The sequence below is a fragment of the Loa loa genome, assembly GCF_000183805.2.
Source record: "Loa loa unplaced genomic scaffold supercont3.81, whole genome shotgun sequence".
In the NCBI taxonomy this organism is placed as follows: domain Eukaryota; kingdom Metazoa; phylum Nematoda; class Chromadorea; order Rhabditida; family Onchocercidae; genus Loa; species Loa loa.
The window spans coordinates 2,963-24,327 of NW_018108261.1; the positions used below are offsets into that span (position 1 = coordinate 2,963).

Consider the following 21,365-nt stretch of genomic DNA (forward strand, 5'->3'; position numbering starts at 1 on the left):
CTCTCTCCTCCTCTCTCTCTCCCTCCCTCCTCTCTCTCTCTCCCTCTCTCTCTTCCTTAAATTCTCTATTTGGATCATTTGTTTGCTGTCATATTTGTCAACTGTGTTTTCAATCAAAACTGATTAAATCCTTACAATGTTTACATTTAATTTAATTATTGAAAATGAGTTTATCAAAGAACAGCAAATGGAATGGAACTTTTATTCATCAATTAACTTGGACAAACCTTTTCCGGCCATATGTTAGCTATGCTATATAATGTGCAATGGATTCCATCAAAATATATTGAAATATTTTAATAAATCTTACATTATTCTTCCACTCCTTTATTCCCGACTATTTCCCGGTTCTTCCCAGTACATTCTATTTGTTTACTGAATACTCCTCCATGTGTCTTCCGTCTTTTTGAATCATATGTCACATGAGATGTCAACAATCATGAATTATATTATTTCATTAGAATTTCATTAGATGTCAACAATCATAAATTATATTATTCTACATTTTGCTATTAATGTCACGAATAATTTCTGTCTTGATTAGTATTTTTGTTGACTTATCAGTTAATATTTTATGATAAGAGATGTACAGAACAGTTCGCTATTCACGATGATTCATATCAAGTATGTCTTTATCAAAAATGTAACCATTATTTAATTATCATTCAATAAGAATGAGCAGTATTAGTGATAGATATCACTAATTTAATGAATTGATTGTTTTTAGTAGACTTTGCTTAGAAGAGGTGGAATGGTTCCATCCATTAATTTGACGTTTAGATAGATATGTGTAGGATGACAGATTTGTTGAGGATCAGCTGAGAGCTCTGCTCTCCAATGATGTTCTTATCTATTCTCTTAACTTTTCTTTACACAAGACACTTGAGTTATGAGAGTGCTCGGATGTCCTGATATACGAGGAAGTAATGAGTAAAATCGTAGAAGAAACTTCAGTGTGAAAGTTTTAGCAAAAATATTGCATCGTTATGTTTTATTTGTAGATTGATCACAATTTATGTAGTATTTCTTGTTGTGGTAATGTTGGAGACATGTAGGGACAGCTCTTTTAAAGATTTATACTCAAAAATATGCTTGTGATTTAACTGTAGATCGCGAATTAGCGGAGATATGATATCTGTTTGATTAATTGATAACAATAAATTTGCCCCAATATTATTAATATTAGGGGAATGTTGCAAACGGGTGACACCCGAATTGGTTTGGATGGACCAACTGTCACAGCAGAAGATGGCTTCTTAAACAAAGTGATGATCAGTTCGATGGATGTGAGGAAAGTTATTGCTTTGATTGGTGCATTCTATTGGACTATCATGACTGTTTTTGTTGTTCCTGGTATTATTACTGCAACTTTCCTTACCGTTATGATACCTACTCTTTGTATCAGGTTAGTTTACTCTTTTGCAGCTAACTACATGATATAACTGAATCCAGAAATACTAGCTTTAATAATTGCTAACTTTCTCATCTTCCAGTGTATCATGGTTTAATTGGCTTGATCACAAGCTTTGCCGTATGGTAAACGATCATTGGAGCTCAGCTGTACAAATTGCAGGTATCAACATTGTGGAGTACGGCGATGATATTTCACAGGTTTCTTTCATCTTATAGATTCGAAAATTTTTAAGCAACTCGATATTTTTTTTTTCTTGTTTACTTACGTTGGTAGTTCATAATATAGTTTACGCCCTTGTCGTCTTTATTGTTTTCGCCTTAGGTAATTGCAATGAGCTTCACTTAATATATAGGAAGGGTCGCTATGAACTGGTGATCATGGAACAGAACTTCGCATGAAGTGAGTTAATTGGTGGATTAAATTTTAATTTAATAATTTAAATGCGGAAATGAGCATTATACGAATTTTGCAGCTCTCTGAAAAACGGGTTTTATTTCTTGCCAATCATTTGGGTCTTGCTGATCATTTTGTGATTATGTCAGCATTACGAAACAAAGGAACTGTTGTTGAAAAGGTGCACTTTTTGAGCTGAAGTATTTTTGAATGAAATTATTATTTTTTTATTATCACTCTATTTTTGATTGAGGGAATCAATTGAATGCGCTCTCTCCGGTGAGAAATTATGTTAATTAAAAATTCAAAGAAATTGAATTGTTAAGGAATATCAGTTTTTATTATTGCTGTATTTCGATTACTTCAGTATCTTTGGGTTATATATAATATATGGAAAATGACACCAATGGGTGTGATGTGGACTATCCATGGCAATTACTTTGTTGACGGTGGTGCTGCAAAACGAGATCAAATGATTGAGAATTTCAAAACACATTTGAAAAGGAATTATTGGAAATACGATCATCGATGGATTATTATGTATCCAGAAGGTAATAATATTTTACATTTGATGAACTATTCATTCTTATTTAATTTAACAGAAATGTTCTGCTAATTTAGCAGAAATTTTATGGCATGATCGGTTTTTCCATTTCTCGATCAGTGAATTGAGTCTGGTCAAAAAGTGGTGCTCGAATAAGTGCTGTTGAAATTCAATGGAATTGGAACTTCATTTGTCTATTAAACTTCATTGTCTTCAAATAGTTTGAAAAAAAAGAAAAGGAACATGATAATTTTGATCAAAAAGTCGGTTTTCCATAGGTAAAATAAGTTTTTCTTTACTCGTCCAATATAATTTTATGATTGCGATTGACATTATTTATATCGTGGTTTTGAATTTCATCCTAGATGAAGTTTACTGGTTTTAATTTCAGGAGCAAGACTATATCGGATCAAAGAAAGTAATGCTCGATATGCAGCTCGTGAAGGCTACAAGGTCTTTCGGCATTGTGCATTACCACGTACTGGCGCTGCTCATGCTACTATCGAAATAACGACTAATGCTGATTATGGTAACATTATGGAATCAGATTATTTTCGAATACTATTTTCTTTTATTCTGGATAACAGTTTCTTTTAGGAATCGTACTTTTTCAGCAGCCATCAAGGATACCAACGCTTCACTCGAATATATTGTTGATTGCACCTTGGGATATCAGAATGGTGATGTACCCAGTATCGGTAACTGGTTACTCGGTGAATTACCGAATGGAATTCCAAATGTTGCTGTTCATTACAAAGTAAGTTTGTCTATTACTTCATGCCAAGAACATTCTCTTTACTTTTAGTTTTAATTCTTTGAAAATTTCCCAAGTAAATCAGGTGTATTTCATTCAACTTTTTCATTTGGAGTATAACACACCTTTATTTGCTATTTCAACGGTCGAGATAGGACACTTGATAAACTGGCCACCCTTAAAAAAATTGAGACCTAATTTAGTAAAATATCCAGTTCTTTAATATATTCGATTGGCATTCCTTGTGGAATTTCAATTATAGAGTGTGGTGACTGAGGAACGTAGTGTTTCACGCATTCAACGAATTTTCATAATGTTTAAATCAGCCAATTATCTTTGATTTATTAACTTCTCCTGGTGCTTGAAATATATTCAGCTACAGATTTATCGAATAAGGCCTGAGTGGAAAGACGAAAATATCCTAAAACACTGGTTGTATGACATCTATGAGAAAAAAGTAAGTTAAATTCACTTTCACAAACAAAAAAAGTCCATTGTCATATATGCTGTCTTCTTTATTTTCCTAATGACCATTAGCAATTACATCTCATTTGCAATTACATCTTCTTTGGAATATCTTTTTTTAAGGATGAATTACTGGAAAAGTACTATCAAAGTGGCATATTTCCAATGGATTCACAACATCATCCAACCGTTGTTCGTACTTCAATGTCCAGGTGCTTATTTGTTGAGGCATTTTGGCTTTCGCTGCTTTACCTTCATTATACCATATGGATGAAGTCAGTTGCTGGCTTAATTTACCGATGTTTTGTTGTTATATTGTTTGCCTTTTTGGGGATGTTTTAAATTTTTTCCAAATGTGTACTTTTTCAATCCCTTATCAAGTGTTATTGATATCACTACTACAAATCATATAATGCAAATGAACTTAATTGACCATTACAGAATTAGTAACAGTGAGTTCGAGCTCACAGCAGTTTTTCAGTTTAAAGAACCTCAAGGATGAGTTTGTACCATTAGGAAAATTCCATGCTAACATCACAGGAAAGATCTAGCTTTGATTTAAATGAAATTTGGATACGAATTTTGTTTGAATCTCTTCAAGTGTCCTTTAGATGGTTTCCCTTTCCTCCCTTCCTCAAAAAAGCAGATGTATGATAAAAGTTATCAGAATCACGAATATTTTGATTTATTCAATCTAACTAGTTGTTGGCATTCATTCACTTTTCAAATCGTGCCAAGATGAAGTTTTTTTTCAGTTTTACGATTTTCCTTGATTTTCCAAGAATTATCGAAAGCTTTTGACAGATGAAATAATGGGAGTTATTAACCGCCAATACTATCCACATCTTGTCATTTTATATGTTTACATTCTTCTCTTGAAGTCACACTCCTTCTTGGTCGATTAAGTTAATGCGGGTGGAAGTGAGTTAAGGATAGAAATGATTGATAAGTTTTTCAAAGAGGCCAATATTCAAGAGATATAATTAAGAAGTTTGAATTCAAAAAATATTGCTATAGGCACTACCATATCCTTCAGCATATCATATGGTATCACTGAACCTTAACATATGTCTAAAATAAGTTTACTGCGAATCTTTGTAGATTGATTCGCAGTCCAATAGAAAATTTGTAAATTTGTATTAATCCCTAGGAAATTTGTATGCGATATCTTCAAAGTTAATGCTTGTATATTTCTCCCTAATCTGAACACTACATCACATTTCCATCTAAATATTATGTATCTATTAGCTTATTTGCCAGCCATGCCTTATCTGCTGAGTATTTCTTCAGTTAGCATTTATGTTTGTGAAGTAAAATTTGATGCCAAATCTTTCCAACTCGAATATCAATATTCGACTGACAAATGTTTTGATAAAAATCATTTGAAATGTTATTGTTATTTGTAATTGTAAAGTTATGAAAATTAGAAATCCATCCATTTTGCTTGTCATATAATAATTTCTTTAATTTTTTTATGGGAATTGGTTAGATGAAGAAATATTACGGATGGTACCGTATCCTTTCGTTATATGATTAAAGGCCATTTTGTTAAATGAATGAAACGAAAGGACATATATCTTAAGGTAAAGGGAACTTTAAGGATCGGATAAAACGGGAGAAGTCTGGCGTGATGGGAACAGATTAGTACCAACGTTGAGGAGAGATTTATGACTAGCATTTGAAAGCATATGGGTTCTCTTGTTACACCATTAGTTCTTTTGTTTCAGTATCAATCCAATAAATGAGAATGTATGTATATTGTTGGGTGATAGTGTACAGGAAACTGCATTATATCATTTCCACTTCCAAAATGGCAAAAGTTGTTGCCATGTATAAAGTCATTCATAATGTAAAAGGTTTTACGAATTTCATCCCAAAAATATCAAATTCGATTGATTTCAAAAAGGAATAAGACTCTCAAACAGAGGAACTCAATGCATTTGCATTTGACACTATTTCAATTCCGATATTAAGTCCTATTTAGTCCATAACGGGGGTTAGTTGAATTTTTTCTGTTCAACAACTTCCACAAATACTATAATCTCGAAAAAGATTGTTACTAGTAAGAACTTTGATCGATTCTAACAGAGGTTGGAAGAATTCGAATTCTTGTTCAGTCTATGATCATGGATTTTCGATATGAATTTTCCTCATAAATAATGTTCCTCTTATTCACTTTCTCATTGATGTTCCGTTTGAGTCAGCGGACTGTCATCTGTCATCATGTCAAGCTTCCAGTCATCTTGAGAAATAAATCATTAAAGTCCAGATAATGCTAGCAAAATACAAATGATTCATTCCTCTTAAGAAAAATATCCAAGACTTGCTTAAAAAATGCGAGTCTTTCATTCGTTCCGCTTTCAATGATGGATAGATCGTTTGTCAAATCCCAATCGTCTATTTTGAAAATTCAAAATCAACAACGATTTCGCAAATGAAAAAATTCAAAACCTTATAGGTTACAGTCTCAGGTACAATGTACACATACCTGTACAGGATAGGCATACATTGTACCTGAGACTGTAAGAAATGAATCCAACTCTCCGTTCTTGTTCGGTTTTTATATTCGATCTATGTTTCCGCTGCGGAAGACTTATAACGTTGAGAAATGGATACTGTAGTTTCTGTTCTCAATACTGTGATTCATGTTTTATAGTGAATACTGTAATCTTTGTTTTGGCCTCAATGAGCTAGTAACTTGCGGAGACCTTACAAACTTCCGGAGATGGAACTTTAGTGAGACGAATTTAGGGTAAAATTACATCCAAATAATTAAACGAAAAAAATTTTGTAATAGTACCATTAGAATCGTTGGTCACTTCAAATATATGTTATTGTGAACACAACTTGTAGTACACATCTTGCATACTTATAGTATCAACTGCACATCGAATTTTTTTTAATTATTATTAACTTCCAATTGAAATAACTGATCAATGTATTACTTAGAATAATAATTAACACTCAAAGTGTACATGTATATAAATAACAAAGGTATCTAAAACGCACAAAAAGAGACTGAACATTTTCAGCAAATATATTTTAGAAACGTTTCACGTATTGTCTTCCTTCTCACTTCTTATATTTCAGAAAGCTAAAAAATCCATAGAGAAATATCACAATTTCTCTGTAATTTTTAAGTGAAATCTTTAGAACTCTTTATTCCCTCTTCTCAGTACCTCCAAAAGGATATTAACCTGCTGAAAAATGTTTCCGGTTTCATAAACCTCACTAAACATTTATACGGTGAACCGTTTCACTCTTCCCTTCACAGAAGTAAGATTTAGTATTAAAGGTTATAAAGAAAAATATTAGTAAACAAATGTTATGTAAAATCTTTACATTATAAAAATTAGTCGCCTACACAACCATTCATGAATGTTTTGAAGATTTTAAAGTATCTCAAAAAGTATACTTTTACTCAGAATCCGATCAATTTCTTCCTGATCAAATGAACTGTCACAAAATGTTGAAGAATCTGAACAGCTTTTTGAAGTTGAATTTGTTCTTAGAACGATGAATACCTGTTTTGAAAGGTTGTACATGTGACGTACTTTTCTGTAATACATAATGGCAACCACAGTTAACTGAAACAATCAAATGGAAAAAAGAAACGGAATCCTGACTCATCTAAATATGAAACATCATCATTTGAGTATACTTCTTCACTAAGAGTATATCATTTCAAAAGTGATTTTAACATTTGTGAGGCTAATACTGACTGAAACCGAAAACGAGAATTGACATTTCCTAAGTGCTAATGTGCGCCAAACTTCAAAAAGATGAGAAGTATCCAGAGATCAAAAAAAAAAAACTGCTTATATTAGAACTCAATAACATGAACTTAAAATTTCGGAAAACAAACAAACGCAAAAAACGGAATAGGGAAAAAGACCGGCAAATGAAAACGCGTAATATGAAAATGAGCATTCAAATGTAAATATATTAATAGCGGTCGCCACAAATGTACAACAAATTCCGTGTCAAGAAATATGATCCAAACAAATAATAATTTAAATTGTAAAAACGTTTAGAAATGTGGCACTTTTGAAAAAAGATTACAATGTTATTCATGTTTTACTTTTGTATTGTAACAGAACAATTACCAGGAATTTTACAATTTTCTGGCTATCCCATAACTATTTACCCATTCTCACCGATTAATTCAGCTTGGAAGCTTAATAAAAGTTAAGTTTCAAGACAAGAAAGTGTAGGTAGTGTGTACCATCCAGATTCGAGATAACTTGGAAAAAACATATTTCCTGGTTATCAGCTATTATAAGACATACATAATAATATTTGGAATAGCTAATACCTTGCAAGATATGTTAGAAATGTCCTTAAATAGCATTCATTGCAAGCATTAAGGACCGATGGGTATGTAGGGGATAAAAAAAATAATGCAAAAATATTTGGGTTAAATAAAAAATTACAAAAATGAAGGACAAACCACAAATGCCTTATAAACCAATAATAAACAATCATCACTGAATAAACAACTCATGAAATTTGTAAAAATAAAGTGAAAAGAAAAAAGACAACAAACTTGCTGCAACGGATTTCATGAGCAACAAGGGCAGCATTATTTGGAAAATTGTTTTATTCCTGCATTACAACGGAATAGTTACCAGGACTATTACAACCTCTCCATCACTTCATGCTATTTATAATAAAAGATTGAAAGATAAATCACTATAACCCGTCTTCATTAATTAACCAATCAATTAATCAGTTTCGCTATTAAATGGGTCAGTTCTTAGAATCGTAAAAGGATGAAAAGTGTATACCACCCATTTCAAATAACTTAAAGTATATATATATATATATTGCTTGGTTATTATTACGATATATATATATATATATATATATATATAATATATATATGACAATATCGGGATACTGGACTACTACCAGCATTCTTTATCGATCTTGTAAATGGTTTACAAATGGATTATGAGAATTCATAAATATTTGGATTTCATAACATACGAAGTTTAATTTCATAAAAAGGTCAAGTATTGGAATGATTAGGAAGATATTAGCTGAAGTAAAACTACCAGCTAATTTGGTGTGGTTAGATGATTAGATGACACTATCTATTTTAAGCAAACATTCCTTAAATTGATACAGACAGCAATATATGAATGCATGCATATATATATCACCGTTCACGTCTGCTATTTTGATGCGTTAAAGCATGAGTGTTCAGAGCATCAGCAGTTGTAAATCCGGCATCACACTGCTTGCAAATATGTGGTCGGTCGCAAACGTGCGACAGCCAATGTCGCTGCAAAGCAAAAGCATCCGGGAATGATTGTCCACAGATGGCACAAGGTAAAGCTGCTGATACCGTTGCAGCATTTACGGATGATGCAGATGTCACGGTTGGTTGCGTCGACGCTGACCATTTCCGATCCTGAATTCGAAGTAAGAAAAGTGACTTAAAGAAACTGGATTAAACAATAAATGACAAACTTGAACGTTCAAATCATCATGGCGTACTCTACTGTGAACACTTCTAAGGTTGCATCCTCCCTCAGATGAATCGAACATGTGAATCAGATGTATGATTATCTCTAATTTCAACTAGAAAAAGATGGTGATGATGTGAAAATTACATGAATAGCTGTATCTACAGTATTGCATCCGTTCGCTTTTTCAATTTCAATTTCATTTAGTTTTGTCGGCTGACGTTGTTTCACCAATCCATTGCTGTAAATAATGAAATAAAATGCATCATAAATCTGTGCAAAGGTAAAAAGCTCAATATATCTGCACAAGGAAAGTTAAAAACACTAACTGATGTAACCTATGTTCATAAAATAGCTTCTTTTATAAGCTTCTCACCTAATCCTTCTGTCATATCTTTCCAACCATTATTCAGTTCTACTAGCGATAAGAAAAAGCTAAATTAACAAGAGCTTTAATAAAATAATTATATTTCTGCATAAATGCACAGCTCAAATTCTTTTCTTTCTCATTATTAAGCAACAAACCTCGTCACAACGTTCCGGTATCCGCATCATCAGAATCCATCGATAACATTAATGTAGAACTGCATGTAGATGTTTTTGAACACGCTGTATGAGATTCTTCTGGTGCATTCGGACTATGATTTGGCACCGAATTCATATGTTGCCCAGGTGTTGAATTCGTTAATTTACGGTGCAGAACTACCGATGTGTCACTTGCATCTGATAACACTACAATTGCACTCTCGATTTCATCACGACTATCTTAAAAAACGATGTAAGAACCATTACATCCAGTAAATCACCTTATATATATATATATATATGAGAGAGAGGTTCAGGTTTAAGGTAATGTCGTTTTTGTTGAACATCTACTTCGTAGTACAGAAGAAAAAACTCAGTTTCTGGTACGTATTGTCACAATATATCCAAAAAAGTATGAAACTTTATTACTCTAAATTGTATAATTCTGCATCAGATGAAAAGAAGAAATCCCAAATTTAATCTTTTCCTTTTTAAGAGCGACAATGAAGAACCAAAACCTGGCAAAGGTGCATTAGCACCGCCATGATAATGTGCAGCGATATGCTGTCTAAGATTTTCACGACTTGGATAGACTTTGTCACATTGTTTCTTTGGACAGCAAAAATCTTTTCCATCCCGTAACATCACATGATCAGCGTGAAGATGTACCTAAACTGACCTTTAATGAATATCACACGATATGTAATAATAGTACAGATTAATCAACGGTTTCTGAGGAATAACTTTTGCAAGTAGATCATATTTGCGCAATCTAATGTTAAAAATATCGCAACTTCAAATTACTGGTTCCTATAAAATTCAACAAATAATTGTGTATCTTAAAGCTTAAAATAGATATTGAAAATACAATAAACTTCAAAAATTCAGTTGTAAGAGAAGGACTAGCACGCTGGTCTATTAAGCTACCTGCAAATCAAAGCTGGATTCGTAGTTGACCTCACAAAGATTGCATCTGGTAGAAGCTGGCAAAACAGGTGATGGTGCTGTAGCAGCCAAAACACGTTGCGTTGGTGTCGAGCTTTCACTACGTCCAGCTCCTTCACTGTTTGCTTCATCAGATCGTACAGAGGAACCTATGCATGAAGAAGACAATCAATAATTAGTCTGTAAATAAGATCAATCGATACTTTATTCATAAGCTTTAAGATAATCCTATGATATTTCGAAATATGCGCTGTATGATCAAGATATTCTACGCGCAATACTAATTTGCACAATAATATATCAAATTTTTTCAAAGCCTAAATCATTAATTTACCGTTATCTGAAAGAGCAGCGGAATCAACTGTTGAACGACCAAATATATCAACAGAGCGACGATCAGAAGTCTGAATAAAAGAAAATCGGGGATCATACTAAAAATAATGCAAAAGAAGCATGGATAACATGAAAATAAATACAATTTCTGAGACTTCACCCGAATTATTGGAAGGATGACCAAAAAACTGTTTGACGGTACTGGCAAAATGAAAAAAAAAAAAGATGGATGAATGTAATACCACAAAACAGCTTTTGTTAATCTGTATCCAACAAACGGAGGTTCAAGCTGTTGACATCTTCTGAGGCCTCAGGAAATACAATGAGAAAGATGAGGATATCGGCACAAAATAATTAAAATTCATACCGAATTTACATCAAGTTTCGGTGGCATCCAAACGTTTGCAGAGATCGATTTGCCAGTTAACTCATCCGATTTTCGCTGCGACATTGTCATATCGCATTTTCTGGGTGATATTTCAGTCTAGAATGTTGCAATATTTCTTAATGAAATGAACTGCTTTGGCAAGAACTAAAAATGAATAATTATTCAATATCCAACACATTTTTCCCCACCCTTCTTTTCCTAGCTTTTCACGGTATCAATCCTTCCTCGCTCATACTTCCTACACAACGATATAAATATATACCAGCATCTTTGCTGCTAAGGCGTCGGGACGTTTTGACGTATGCTGCTGACCAGTTAGTAATCGTTTATTTTCAACAAAGGATTGGCTAGTACTAGTTGATGGCACAGGAGAACGTTGTATCTTCAACTGCTGCGACGAGTAGCTAATGTTAGTGCTGCTATGAATATTGTTATTGCTATTATTTGTAGTATGTAGCAATGGCACTGATAAATGCGACATTTGTTCACGGCATTCCAGGGCATTTGAATCACGTAAAGTGGAAATGATCCCTGAAAAGCAATTTTTACTAATTGACAATTGTACTGAATTACGGTTTTTTTACTGTAATTTTCTAAGAGATCAATTTTTTGAATGTTAATGACATCAACAATCAAAGACAATAGTAATCTTCTGCGATCTTCTTCCTGTGGGGAAAAAAAAAACTCCATTGATCTAGTCATAATGGAACATCAAAACCCTAGCACTGCAAATCGAATAACATTTAATTGGCTTGCAAAACTTATTTCTTATTTCAAATTTACGAAAGATATTTTCATAGTTATTAAGCATTGATAAGTTTACCTAAAAACCAAAATAACCGTTAGTCCAGATTAATGATCCTTCCAATAATGAAGCTACAAAATCAAAATAACTAACCGAGAATGCTTTGTCGTGCACGCTCACAATCCGTCGTATCAATTTCGTTCAAATATACACCACCTTCTCTACGTGTAATGAGTGATAACGAATCTTCTGGGATAATACGCAAACTTTCCAGCTTCATAACATGAGTTTTTGAGCGTAGATGTTTTGCGAGGATACCGTGTTTCCGAAATCCAATATTGCAATCGGTACACATAAATGATCGTGGATTCATCGACGACAAATTTGTATTGGTTTCTTCTGAAATAATTCTTTCTACATCTGATTCAGGTTATTTCATATATTCATCTTCCACAGTGGTAGCCAATACTGCGCACAAATTTGACTGAACCGTTGTCTATTAAACTATATGCATATGATATATTTATTATCGAACGGTCCTCTCGCATCCATCCTGGTTAAGCTTTGGAACCCATCTGATTTGATGATAATAATCTTGGTTTACGTGAACATTAGTGATGATATGTACGTCACATTGTGCTTCTCACACACCACCTATTTGTTCGATTTCCACATGAAATATTCTCATGTTGGATATTTTGCAGGATAACAAACTTCATTAAAATAGCAATTTGTAAGCATGTACCGTTATCCGAATCGTTTAATTGTTCTGTTTGCAACCTTTCAACAATCCCATGCCTTTCTTCCATATGTCGCTGCAAAGCATTACGTGATCGAATCGAATACTTGCATTCGCTACACTGGTAGGACCGCATACGTGAATTTGACGGTCCAATTAAATGGATTTTGCGATGCAATGTCATTTCCGTCGAACTTCGAAATACACGCTTGCAAATATCGCATATCATTGTCTTGAAAAGAAAAAAACTCCGAACATTCACAAGATCAAATTAGGTGACTCTGTTTCGTGCTTGCTTAAGTGATATTTCAACGCAGTTTGCTTTTTTGTGACATCTGAATAATCTCGTGAAACAAAAGATTATGCAAAAGAAGGAAAAGAGTCTGATTAACGTTTGTCAAGTAAAATTTCTAAATGACTATATGTATCAATCTTTTCATTATTAACTAATCTATCAACTATGTAGAAATCACCTATTTTATTTAGATAATAAATAAGCATTTTCCTCAGACCTCTTTAGCAAAAAATGCTCCCACTGAAGGTTGTTGTTGCTCTGTTATGAAGGATGATAGTGATTGCAATTGTGAACAATCACTGGTTGTAGGTACCAGACTTTGAACCATTGACACAGCACAGGTTGTTGGTTGTTTAACTTCAGAGCTACGGACGTCTTCCAAGGTGTCCTAAATTTTAAATTGAAGAGATTTGAAAACGTCACACTAGGCAAACGGTAAAGAGTACTTATAAATCTTAGAGAATAAAGAATTATGGTAAGTGAAAAATTTTTGGTAAGTAAAGAATTTAGTAAAGAATCGGAATGGTCGGTAAAGCCTCATCAAACATTACTTTCTTTAGCAGAAAATTGGTTTCCAATAATTTTTGTTGCTTCCGTCCTTCCGATGGATATCGCGCACTAGGTGGTGCGCTGTGACATGACCGTAAGCAATTCGGAATTGACCAATCAAAAACCGTTTCACCAACAATCCATAACATTGGCGGTGTATGAGCTGTTCGTTCCACTAATGTATTTTCTTGAATATTGATGAAAGTTAGATTTATAAATTACAAACAATGCAATTTTCCACCGAACCGCGCTTTCAAGTGGACAACAGATAAATAATAATGAATTTCAAATCAGCTTCAAAAAAGAATTTGAATCATGCAGGAGTGTTATGCGACAGAATACTTGTATTATGTCCATACATATAGGACTGCAAGTGAATTTTTTTCACAGCAACTTGATTTGTAAGTCCAATTATACATGAAATGTTTGTTATACGATAACAAAATTTATGACTTAAAATTTATGATCGCTCCAATAGATAATTGGGTAAAAGGAAAAGGAAATCTTGATGTTTTTTGGGATAAATTTCGATTTTGTGAGCAAAAATTTTAAAATAAAACGAGATCACCTTGACCAAATTTTCGATACATATTTTTGTTTTTGTCATTACAGGGTGGTCGTAATTCTTCATCTGACGAACTAAAAAAAACAAAGTGAATGTTGGTCTGCTAAGAATAGTTTAAACATTTATCGCAAATAACATCATAAAATTCAGAACCAAATTACGAATTTACCATTCATCGTCTGAAAGTGGATCGTTGCTAAAGGTTGAAGCAGTCCCACTAAGACTGGCAATTTCTAATCGATCATGATCGCTATCCGAATCTTGCTCAACTATTTTCTGCTTCTCTTTTTCAGCCATTCGACGACGATGTGTTTTTGATTGCAGATGTTTGGTAAGGTTACCTTTTGTTTTGAAGTTGAAATTACATTGTTTACAACCGTATGGTCGTATATCTGAATGTGACCTATAAACAATATAAAAATAATCCATGATAGAGATGTGGAAAAAGCAAAAAAGCTTTTTTTTTTTGTTTCTATAATGCAGTTCACAGTTTAGAAAGACTCCATCTTGGATAAAAGAAAAAAAGCCTCTTCATTCTATGTGTATGGTTATACTCAAATACCATCAAACCAATCACATATATCGACAGCAATAATCAGACGATGTCGATATTGACATACCAAACATTTGTAAAACTCATTTAGAATGTCAGCAAAAAAGAATGGAAATCGTAAGTAAACTAGCACGACATTCAGCCGAACAAAAGTCGAAACTCGTGATAAAATGAGGAGAATCAACTAACTTGATATGCTTTTTTAACATCGATGGTTTTTTACAACGTATTCCACAACGACCACAGACATACCGACCACGTCCACGTCCACGGACATACACGTAAACTTCATTTGAAAAATAACCTCCCACTATTTTCTGAGATAATGTTTTTGCTGACTCATTTGAAATTCGAGTTCGTTGTGACTGTTGCTTATCGGTAATTCTTAATAGAACATTTGTTATCATAAGTTTTTTGTATAATTAGTCCAGCTAGATATGACAGACTGAAATCTATTCAAAATTCTTCTGTTATTGGATATTTTATCATGGTATCGTTCTATAGTCTACTAACCTAACTCGTATGTTAGAACGTACTACTTAACTGTCAGCTTTAGAGTTCGCAAATGATATGCGGAATTTTGAAATCTTTTTTTGGGATCTATGCTCTATCTTATTGCTACACTAACTTCAAACAACTTATAGACTAACTGATGCACTGAAGCAATATTAAATGAAAGAAATATACTCTTTCAAAGAAGTCAAAGCATTCCGATCCTTCTCCACTATTGCTATATTCTCTTTGTCACTGATATTTGAATCATTATCACTCCTTCCATTCGAAGAGTTATTTGACGATACAAAAGTGGTAACGTTAGTCGCAGAAACAGTTGCTGATGTGGATGCTGTCGTAGAGGAGCGTTCCTGAACAAAGGTTGCAATCACCGATTGGGAATTCATCGGTGTCGCCGTTGTTGCTGTAGCTGCTGCATTTTGACGTAGACGTATCTATAATAGGCTTGCCTCTTTTTCTCGTCCTCACTCTCTCTATTTATTCATAAAAAATACTCAAGTTGAAACCTTACTTCATGTATGCCTCGAATAAAAAAAAATCAGAAAGTTCATGAAGATGGACGGAAATTTGTTACTAATATTAAGCGAACATACGGTTATTACATCGTACTGTGGTTATACGGTTATTATATGTACTAATCGGTTGAGCGAAAAATAGAACAGGGATGAAGAAGCATCAAAACGAAAAAACTATATATTTCTAGATATGGATATATAAAATGAGAGGTTTGATTCGAATCAAATAACTGCATATGTTCTGCTTTGATATACTTTTCAAAATTACATACTTTGGTCGAATAATCCCAAAACGAAGAATGCGTCACTTTGAGTACACCCATTTCACGTAATGCCGTAGTATACCTCCATAACTGCTTAACACCCATCCGTGGCTTTGTCGAACATGTGCTTATGTAGAGCAAATTCAACTTAGCTTCCTCTGAATCTATCGTACACTGCAAGTACAAAATAATAATCAGCAGATCAGATGAATATGTTGCCATTAAATGCCTGTATTAGTGAACCTTTAAAAACAAAGCAAGACCAAACAATGAACAAATTCAAAAACTTCTGGATGAGCTGGAAAATTCCATCAAGAGTTAAACCATTTAGAAAAGTTTCACTAAATTTACCACTTTATTCGAAAAATAAATCCAAATGAAAATGGAATAAACAGACTTGTTTTTTTAAGTACGAATTAATCCATGGTTAAACAACAGCTAATATTTTGAAAAACACAAACAAGTTCCACAACAAAAGAAAAAAGAACAGAAAGAGCTAACTTGTTGCCAGTTGCTATACATGCTTAATTTCGGCTTATGTTTACAGAACATTGGCTGTGGCTTGTTCAACGTGGCAAACGTTTCCGTGGTAATATTACGCATTCGACTTCGGCGTGACGTACCATCGTTTCGGGCTGTTGATACATCGTTTAACGTTAAAATGTATGGCTTGTTAGCCACTGCACTGGTACTCTAAAAAAAAAATAAATAAATAAATAAGACGTAACTAAATAATGTAAAGTTAAGTTGAATATATACCATGCATGCCATCTTTTCTATAGAATTCCCATATGCACATGTGATGACACATGCCATCAGCACACAATTAAAATTTGTAAAGAAAGCCGAATAGATAAGAAAAGGTGGCTGTGCAAAATTACCTCAGTAAACACTACCTTCTCCCGTACCTCAGAAAACAAATTTATAATTCTCATGATAATGGCGCAACCATATGCGATATATTTAAATCGAATGAAAGAAATGCGGAAACATACCTGTGGAATTGTTGAGGCAGGATATATTCGTTGATAGGTTTGTACATTCTTTGAAGCTACAAGTTGATTGGTAGGATGAGAAGTTACCATTATCACCGTTTGTGTAATAGGAACGGAAGTCTCACTAATACCACTGATAGTACTACTGTTATTGAAACTTCGTTGGGGAACTACTGGAGCTTTGTAATGTGTAGCAGGTAACGACATACTGACTGGATTTGCAACATTTACACTTGGTTTGGATGTTTCCTGAAAATGAAATCATTGAACTGGATAATACGGGATATTAACAACAAGTAATATACAATTTGAACAACATGAGATATGATCCGGATAACTGATGGGACATTTTCCAAAAAAAGATATACGAATATTGATGAGCAAATAAAACGAGTATGGGAAGAATTTAGGCAATTTAATCAGTGCCAGAAATTGAACAAATATTTTGCAAGTGTCGAATAAGAGTTATGTTATCGGATCACTTCAAAAATTAAAAAAAAAAAAGAAAATAAAGCAATATTTAGAAAAAATATTGCGAAAAAAACACAGAATTTTAAGATGCTATCTTAAAATTTTGTACCAATTTCGGAGTTTTGCTTATGGATGCTTGAGATTCGTCGAGATGTTCCGCAGCTGCTAGCAGTCGTCGTTTGAGTGGATGACGATTTTCGCGTAACACAGGGGAAGAAGCTATATTATTATTGTTGCAGGTGTTTGTTACAGATTTACGCCCAATTCTATCAACTAGCACGGTATTTGCAGGATTTTGTTGCTGTACCATTTGGAGATGTGCAGCGGCTATTGCTGATGATGATGCTGATGACGATGTTCCTTGCGAATGTATTTCAGCTCGTCTTCAAAAAGTATAGATGAAATGCACATGTAATTTAGTTAATACAATCACTCCATATCATTAATATTATTCCGATAATGCGGTAGGTGGTATAGTCCGAGTATTTCCAGTAAAACTTATCCTATCACTGCCTACTACGAATTAACCACATGAGTTGACAAAAAAAGAATATTATCTTTATTAATTAGTATAAATAAAAGGCAATCTCGAGAGCTACAGGACAATAGGTTCTTCATAAAGTTTGGTAAATCCCTTTGAAAAAAATCATTTGGTTAATTGCAATGAATCAAACTTCTGCTCATAAAGAGCACTACAAATACACTGAATGTGTACCATCTTGTTATCAGAACAGTATGGATGATAAGAAATTATAAAATTCAAGTTTATAGGAAATAGAGCGGATAAAAAGGAGGAATAAAATTCAAGTTTATAGGAAATAGAGCGGATAAAAAGGAGGAAATAAGCAACCTCAATGAAACTACAAAATTTTTTTATAGCATGTGTGTTCCTTACAAGGGAAAAATGATGGATATGAACGTACTGATAAAAGGTGTTCATACTGATAAGGGATACAAAAGGCATCAATTACTATCCTCAAAGAAATAAGCAAAGGCTTGAAATGAAGAAAGTTTGGGCTGGATAGGGTACGATACTAAAATAGTTTATGCTTTGCGGAATAATTTGGCAACGTTTTCATATCTGTCACGCCACTGAGGATTGATATCCGTAACAGAGAAGAAAGAATTATTAAAGTGAAGTGAAAAATAATGATGGATGATATTCCGCATGATTGAAGAATGAACATTTTATAATAAATAACTGCCAATGAATAAACAGTTTATAAAAGTAGAAAAGTAAGAGAAGTATGAAGAAAGGATAATAAAACGAACTTGCTGCAACGTATTTCGTGAGCAACAAGAGCAGCATCATTTGGGAACTTTAATTCGCAATAATTGCATATACATTTATCTGATGCTTTTACGATCGGATGACCATTGGTTAATGGACCACCGGTAACTCGTACAGCGAGTGGTTTGTGCGATTCATAGAATGACTGACCATGTGTGAACTGTAAGCGTACGTCACGCAATCCTGAATGATATAAAGATTATAAGGATCGATACTTACATTTTAGCATTAAACGACAATTAATGAAAATACAGATATTTTCTAACATGTATGTATACCAAAGCTACATCAGTTTTGCATCAAAATGAAAACTAAAGTTATTCAGAAGCAAGAGTGAGTTAAGAGTACCTGGTGAATTACTTTGACTTCTAATACCCGTTTCAAGTTCAACGGACGACTGCGAGCCTACTTGACGATGATACGGACGCCTTTTAATAAGACCCGGATTCTGTTCCAGAATTGCTTCATTTTCGCTAATCAACCGCGAAATGTGCTCCTTCACCGACTCTGCACTTGTCAGCAATCCGACATTTCTATTGTCTGCCACAACCGGTTGCGATATATCTTAAAGATTTTGAGATCAAAATTCCTGTCTTGTCAACTAACGCTCCATTTGATCATTTATTATTAATTGCATAGCACCAGAATTGATGAAGTGATCCATTTATCAAGTTTAGCCAAATCTGTCTTCGTTCTCCATATGCTGTTAGGCCTTGAGATTGAGGCCAGATTTTTCATAGCCCTATCTTAGTTAACCTACAATACTTTGTATTCAAATTTTCAAAGCCAAAGATATCTATCTGCAAAGAACAAACCTATTTTGTCGTGTGTTGTCGGATTTCGAACCACCTGTTCCGCCAGCAAATTTTCAATCATTTTTTGCTGTTGTTGAGCAGCTATCGGTGCTCCAATCCCATTTTGAACTGAAATCGAACAAAGAAATCGAACGAAAAAATTTTGAACTGAAAATTGAAATCGAACAAAGAAAAAAGAAAAATTAACCAGTAATAACCATTACCATACTGAGCTCAAGATAAGTCGTTAATTAATCTAGCACGCCAACCATGCCAACTATGTGACACTATTAAAACTGTCCAAGAGTGAATTATAATCAACCAGTTGTTATCAAGCCAACTGGCCGAACGGAAAGAACGGACCTTCGACAAAACATACCTTGAATTTGAGGTGGTTGCTGCGCTTGTTGCATGTGATTGGCAGCAGTAAGCTGACTTTGTTGCAATAATGCCGTCAAATGTGGTTGATAGAAAGCGAACGGATTGAGTAATTGCGCCAATGCTGCTTGCACCTGACATCTCACGACAACTACTTGATGATAGAAAGAGGTTTTATGGTGCCTAATTAGGAGCAGAAAGGAGGAAAGGTCAATGACAAATGTATTTTGCGTCCGCGACCTGTTACGCCAAGGTACCAACGAGAATTACAAAAAGAAACATGTCCACGTCTGATACGCACAGAATAAATTGTTGAGAGTATCAACGCGATATGCGTAGCATTAAAACTGAAAATAGCTTACCTGTTGCTGCAGCGGATTCTGCTGCAGTAGCAGTTGATTGATTGCAAGCGCTTGCGCTGCATTTGCTAGTACAAATGCTTGATTCTGTTGTTGTTGCTGCTGTTGCGATTGAGGTGCAGATGCTGTTTGCTGTTGCTGAGTTGGAACGGATTGCTGTTGTTGTTGCGCAGCAACCGCCACGGCGTTTGCTGCTGCTGCTGCCGCTGCAGCGGCTTGTGGCAATATTTGCGTCGGCGGCGGAAGGGATGGTGCCGTTTGCGATACAGCTGCAGCTGCTGCGGTCCCTTGCAACAACTGCGACTGCGCCGCAACAGCTCCGGCCGAAAGAAATTGTTGGTAAAGCAGATGAGCTGCGGGAATTGGGGTTGCCGAAACCTGCGCAGCTGCCAAGGCTGCTGCACTAAGTGACGCTGCACCACGCGGTGACATCGCTTGCGCATCCTGAAATTTCGGGGCGAAACAATTCATCAAATAATCAAATAATAAAAATATTATGATAATAATATTATAATGACAAATAGTCAAGTAATCAAAGCATAACTAGCTTGTTTATTACCAAATGTTACTAACCTGCTGTCCATTATTGCCTATGAAAAGGTAAATCATATCAATGAAACATGAAGAAAGGGAAAACCGTATTTCAATCGAAATGTGCCAAGTGAAATCGGACCTGAGGACGTAACGACGCAGAAGGTATGCCACATGGTGTTGCTACTGGTTGTGCTACCGTCGGTAAACCACTTCCTATTCCTCCAATTCCGGCACCACCGCCACCACCGCCTCCTCCGGATACAAATGCCATTTCTGAAAAAGATACTGCACTGATAAATAAAGCAATCAGAGTAATAATAAATAACGGTAGAACTGACAATAACGATAGCAGTGGTAATAATAAGCAGTAATGAAAGACAATTACAAACAATAATTTAATAATAATAACTGATTTAATAATAATAATAATAACAATAATAATAGTAATAATAATAATAGTAATAATAATAATAGTAGTAGTAATAATAATGACAATAATAATAATAATAATAATTAATAATAATAATAATAATAACAATAATAATAATAATAATAACAATAATAATAATAATAA

At 34.1% G+C, this 21,365-nt stretch overlaps 2 protein-coding genes across 3 annotated transcripts in view; one reads left to right on the top strand and one right to left on the bottom strand.

Annotated features, from left to right (window-relative positions):
* Positions 1-1,178: 1,178 nt before the first annotated feature.
* On the top strand, positions 1,179-3,928 carry LOAG_05223. Of its 2 annotated transcripts, none has more exons than XM_020446790.1 (8): positions 1,179-1,405; positions 1,494-1,611; positions 1,887-1,988; positions 2,175-2,358; positions 2,743-2,880; positions 2,966-3,108; positions 3,368-3,562; positions 3,694-3,928. In XM_020446790.1, the coding sequence occupies exons 1-7, from the start codon at positions 1,191-1,193 to the stop codon at positions 3,443-3,445; spliced, it is 978 nt and encodes a 325-aa protein (XP_020306223.1). In that variant the 5' UTR covers positions 1,179-1,190; the 3' UTR covers positions 3,446-3,562; positions 3,694-3,928. The 2 variants fall into 2 exon arrangements, with proteins under 2 accessions (XP_020306223.1, XP_003140808.1); XM_003140760.2 differs by having other exon boundaries at positions 3,488-3,562.
* A 4,803-nt stretch (positions 3,929-8,731) lies between these two features.
* Positions 8,732-21,365, bottom strand: part of LOAG_17481 (zinc finger protein) — a gene marked incomplete at its 3' end in the record, with an annotated part of 14,361 nt that continues 1,727 nt past the window's right edge. Inside the window, exons 3-28 of the mRNA XM_020450142.1 lie at positions 20,931-21,064; positions 20,261-20,701; positions 19,900-20,032; positions 19,542-19,649; positions 19,075-19,290; positions 18,708-18,909; positions 17,545-17,818; positions 16,965-17,213; positions 16,471-16,662; positions 15,979-16,143; positions 15,366-15,625; positions 14,868-15,062; positions 14,295-14,528; positions 14,129-14,199; positions 13,563-13,747; positions 13,229-13,399; positions 12,723-12,948; positions 12,131-12,376; positions 11,495-11,763; positions 11,212-11,328; positions 10,846-10,915; positions 10,494-10,660; positions 10,085-10,235; positions 9,578-9,806; positions 9,189-9,282; positions 8,732-8,986 (exon numbers count right to left, since the gene is read on the bottom strand). Of these exons, the coding sequence (XP_020306224.1) occupies positions 8,732-8,986; positions 9,189-9,282; positions 9,578-9,806; positions 10,085-10,235; positions 10,494-10,660; positions 10,846-10,915; positions 11,212-11,328; positions 11,495-11,763; positions 12,131-12,376; positions 12,723-12,948; positions 13,229-13,399; positions 13,563-13,747; positions 14,129-14,199; positions 14,295-14,528; positions 14,868-15,062; positions 15,366-15,625; positions 15,979-16,143; positions 16,471-16,662; positions 16,965-17,213; positions 17,545-17,818; positions 18,708-18,909; positions 19,075-19,290; positions 19,542-19,649; positions 19,900-20,032; positions 20,261-20,701; positions 20,931-21,062 (5,052 nt within the window). The 5' untranslated portion in view covers positions 21,063-21,064. The remainder of the gene's footprint in view (positions 8,987-9,188; positions 9,283-9,577; positions 9,807-10,084; positions 10,236-10,493; positions 10,661-10,845; positions 10,916-11,211; positions 11,329-11,494; positions 11,764-12,130; positions 12,377-12,722; positions 12,949-13,228; positions 13,400-13,562; positions 13,748-14,128; positions 14,200-14,294; positions 14,529-14,867; positions 15,063-15,365; positions 15,626-15,978; positions 16,144-16,470; positions 16,663-16,964; positions 17,214-17,544; positions 17,819-18,707; positions 18,910-19,074; positions 19,291-19,541; positions 19,650-19,899; positions 20,033-20,260; positions 20,702-20,930; positions 21,065-21,365) is intronic.

Coding starts and splice junctions, on each gene's coding strand:
- LOAG_05223 (XM_003140760.2), top strand. CDS start 1,191: ATGTTGCAAACGGGTGACACCCGAATTGGTTTGGATGGACCAACTGTC. Junction 1,406..1,493: donor ATACCTACTCTTTGTATCAG/GTTAGTTTACTC, acceptor CTCATCTTCCAG/TGTATCATGGTTTAATTGGC. Junction 1,989..2,174: donor AAGGAACTGTTGTTGAAAAG/GTGCACTTTTTG, acceptor CGATTACTTCAG/TATCTTTGGGTTATATATAA.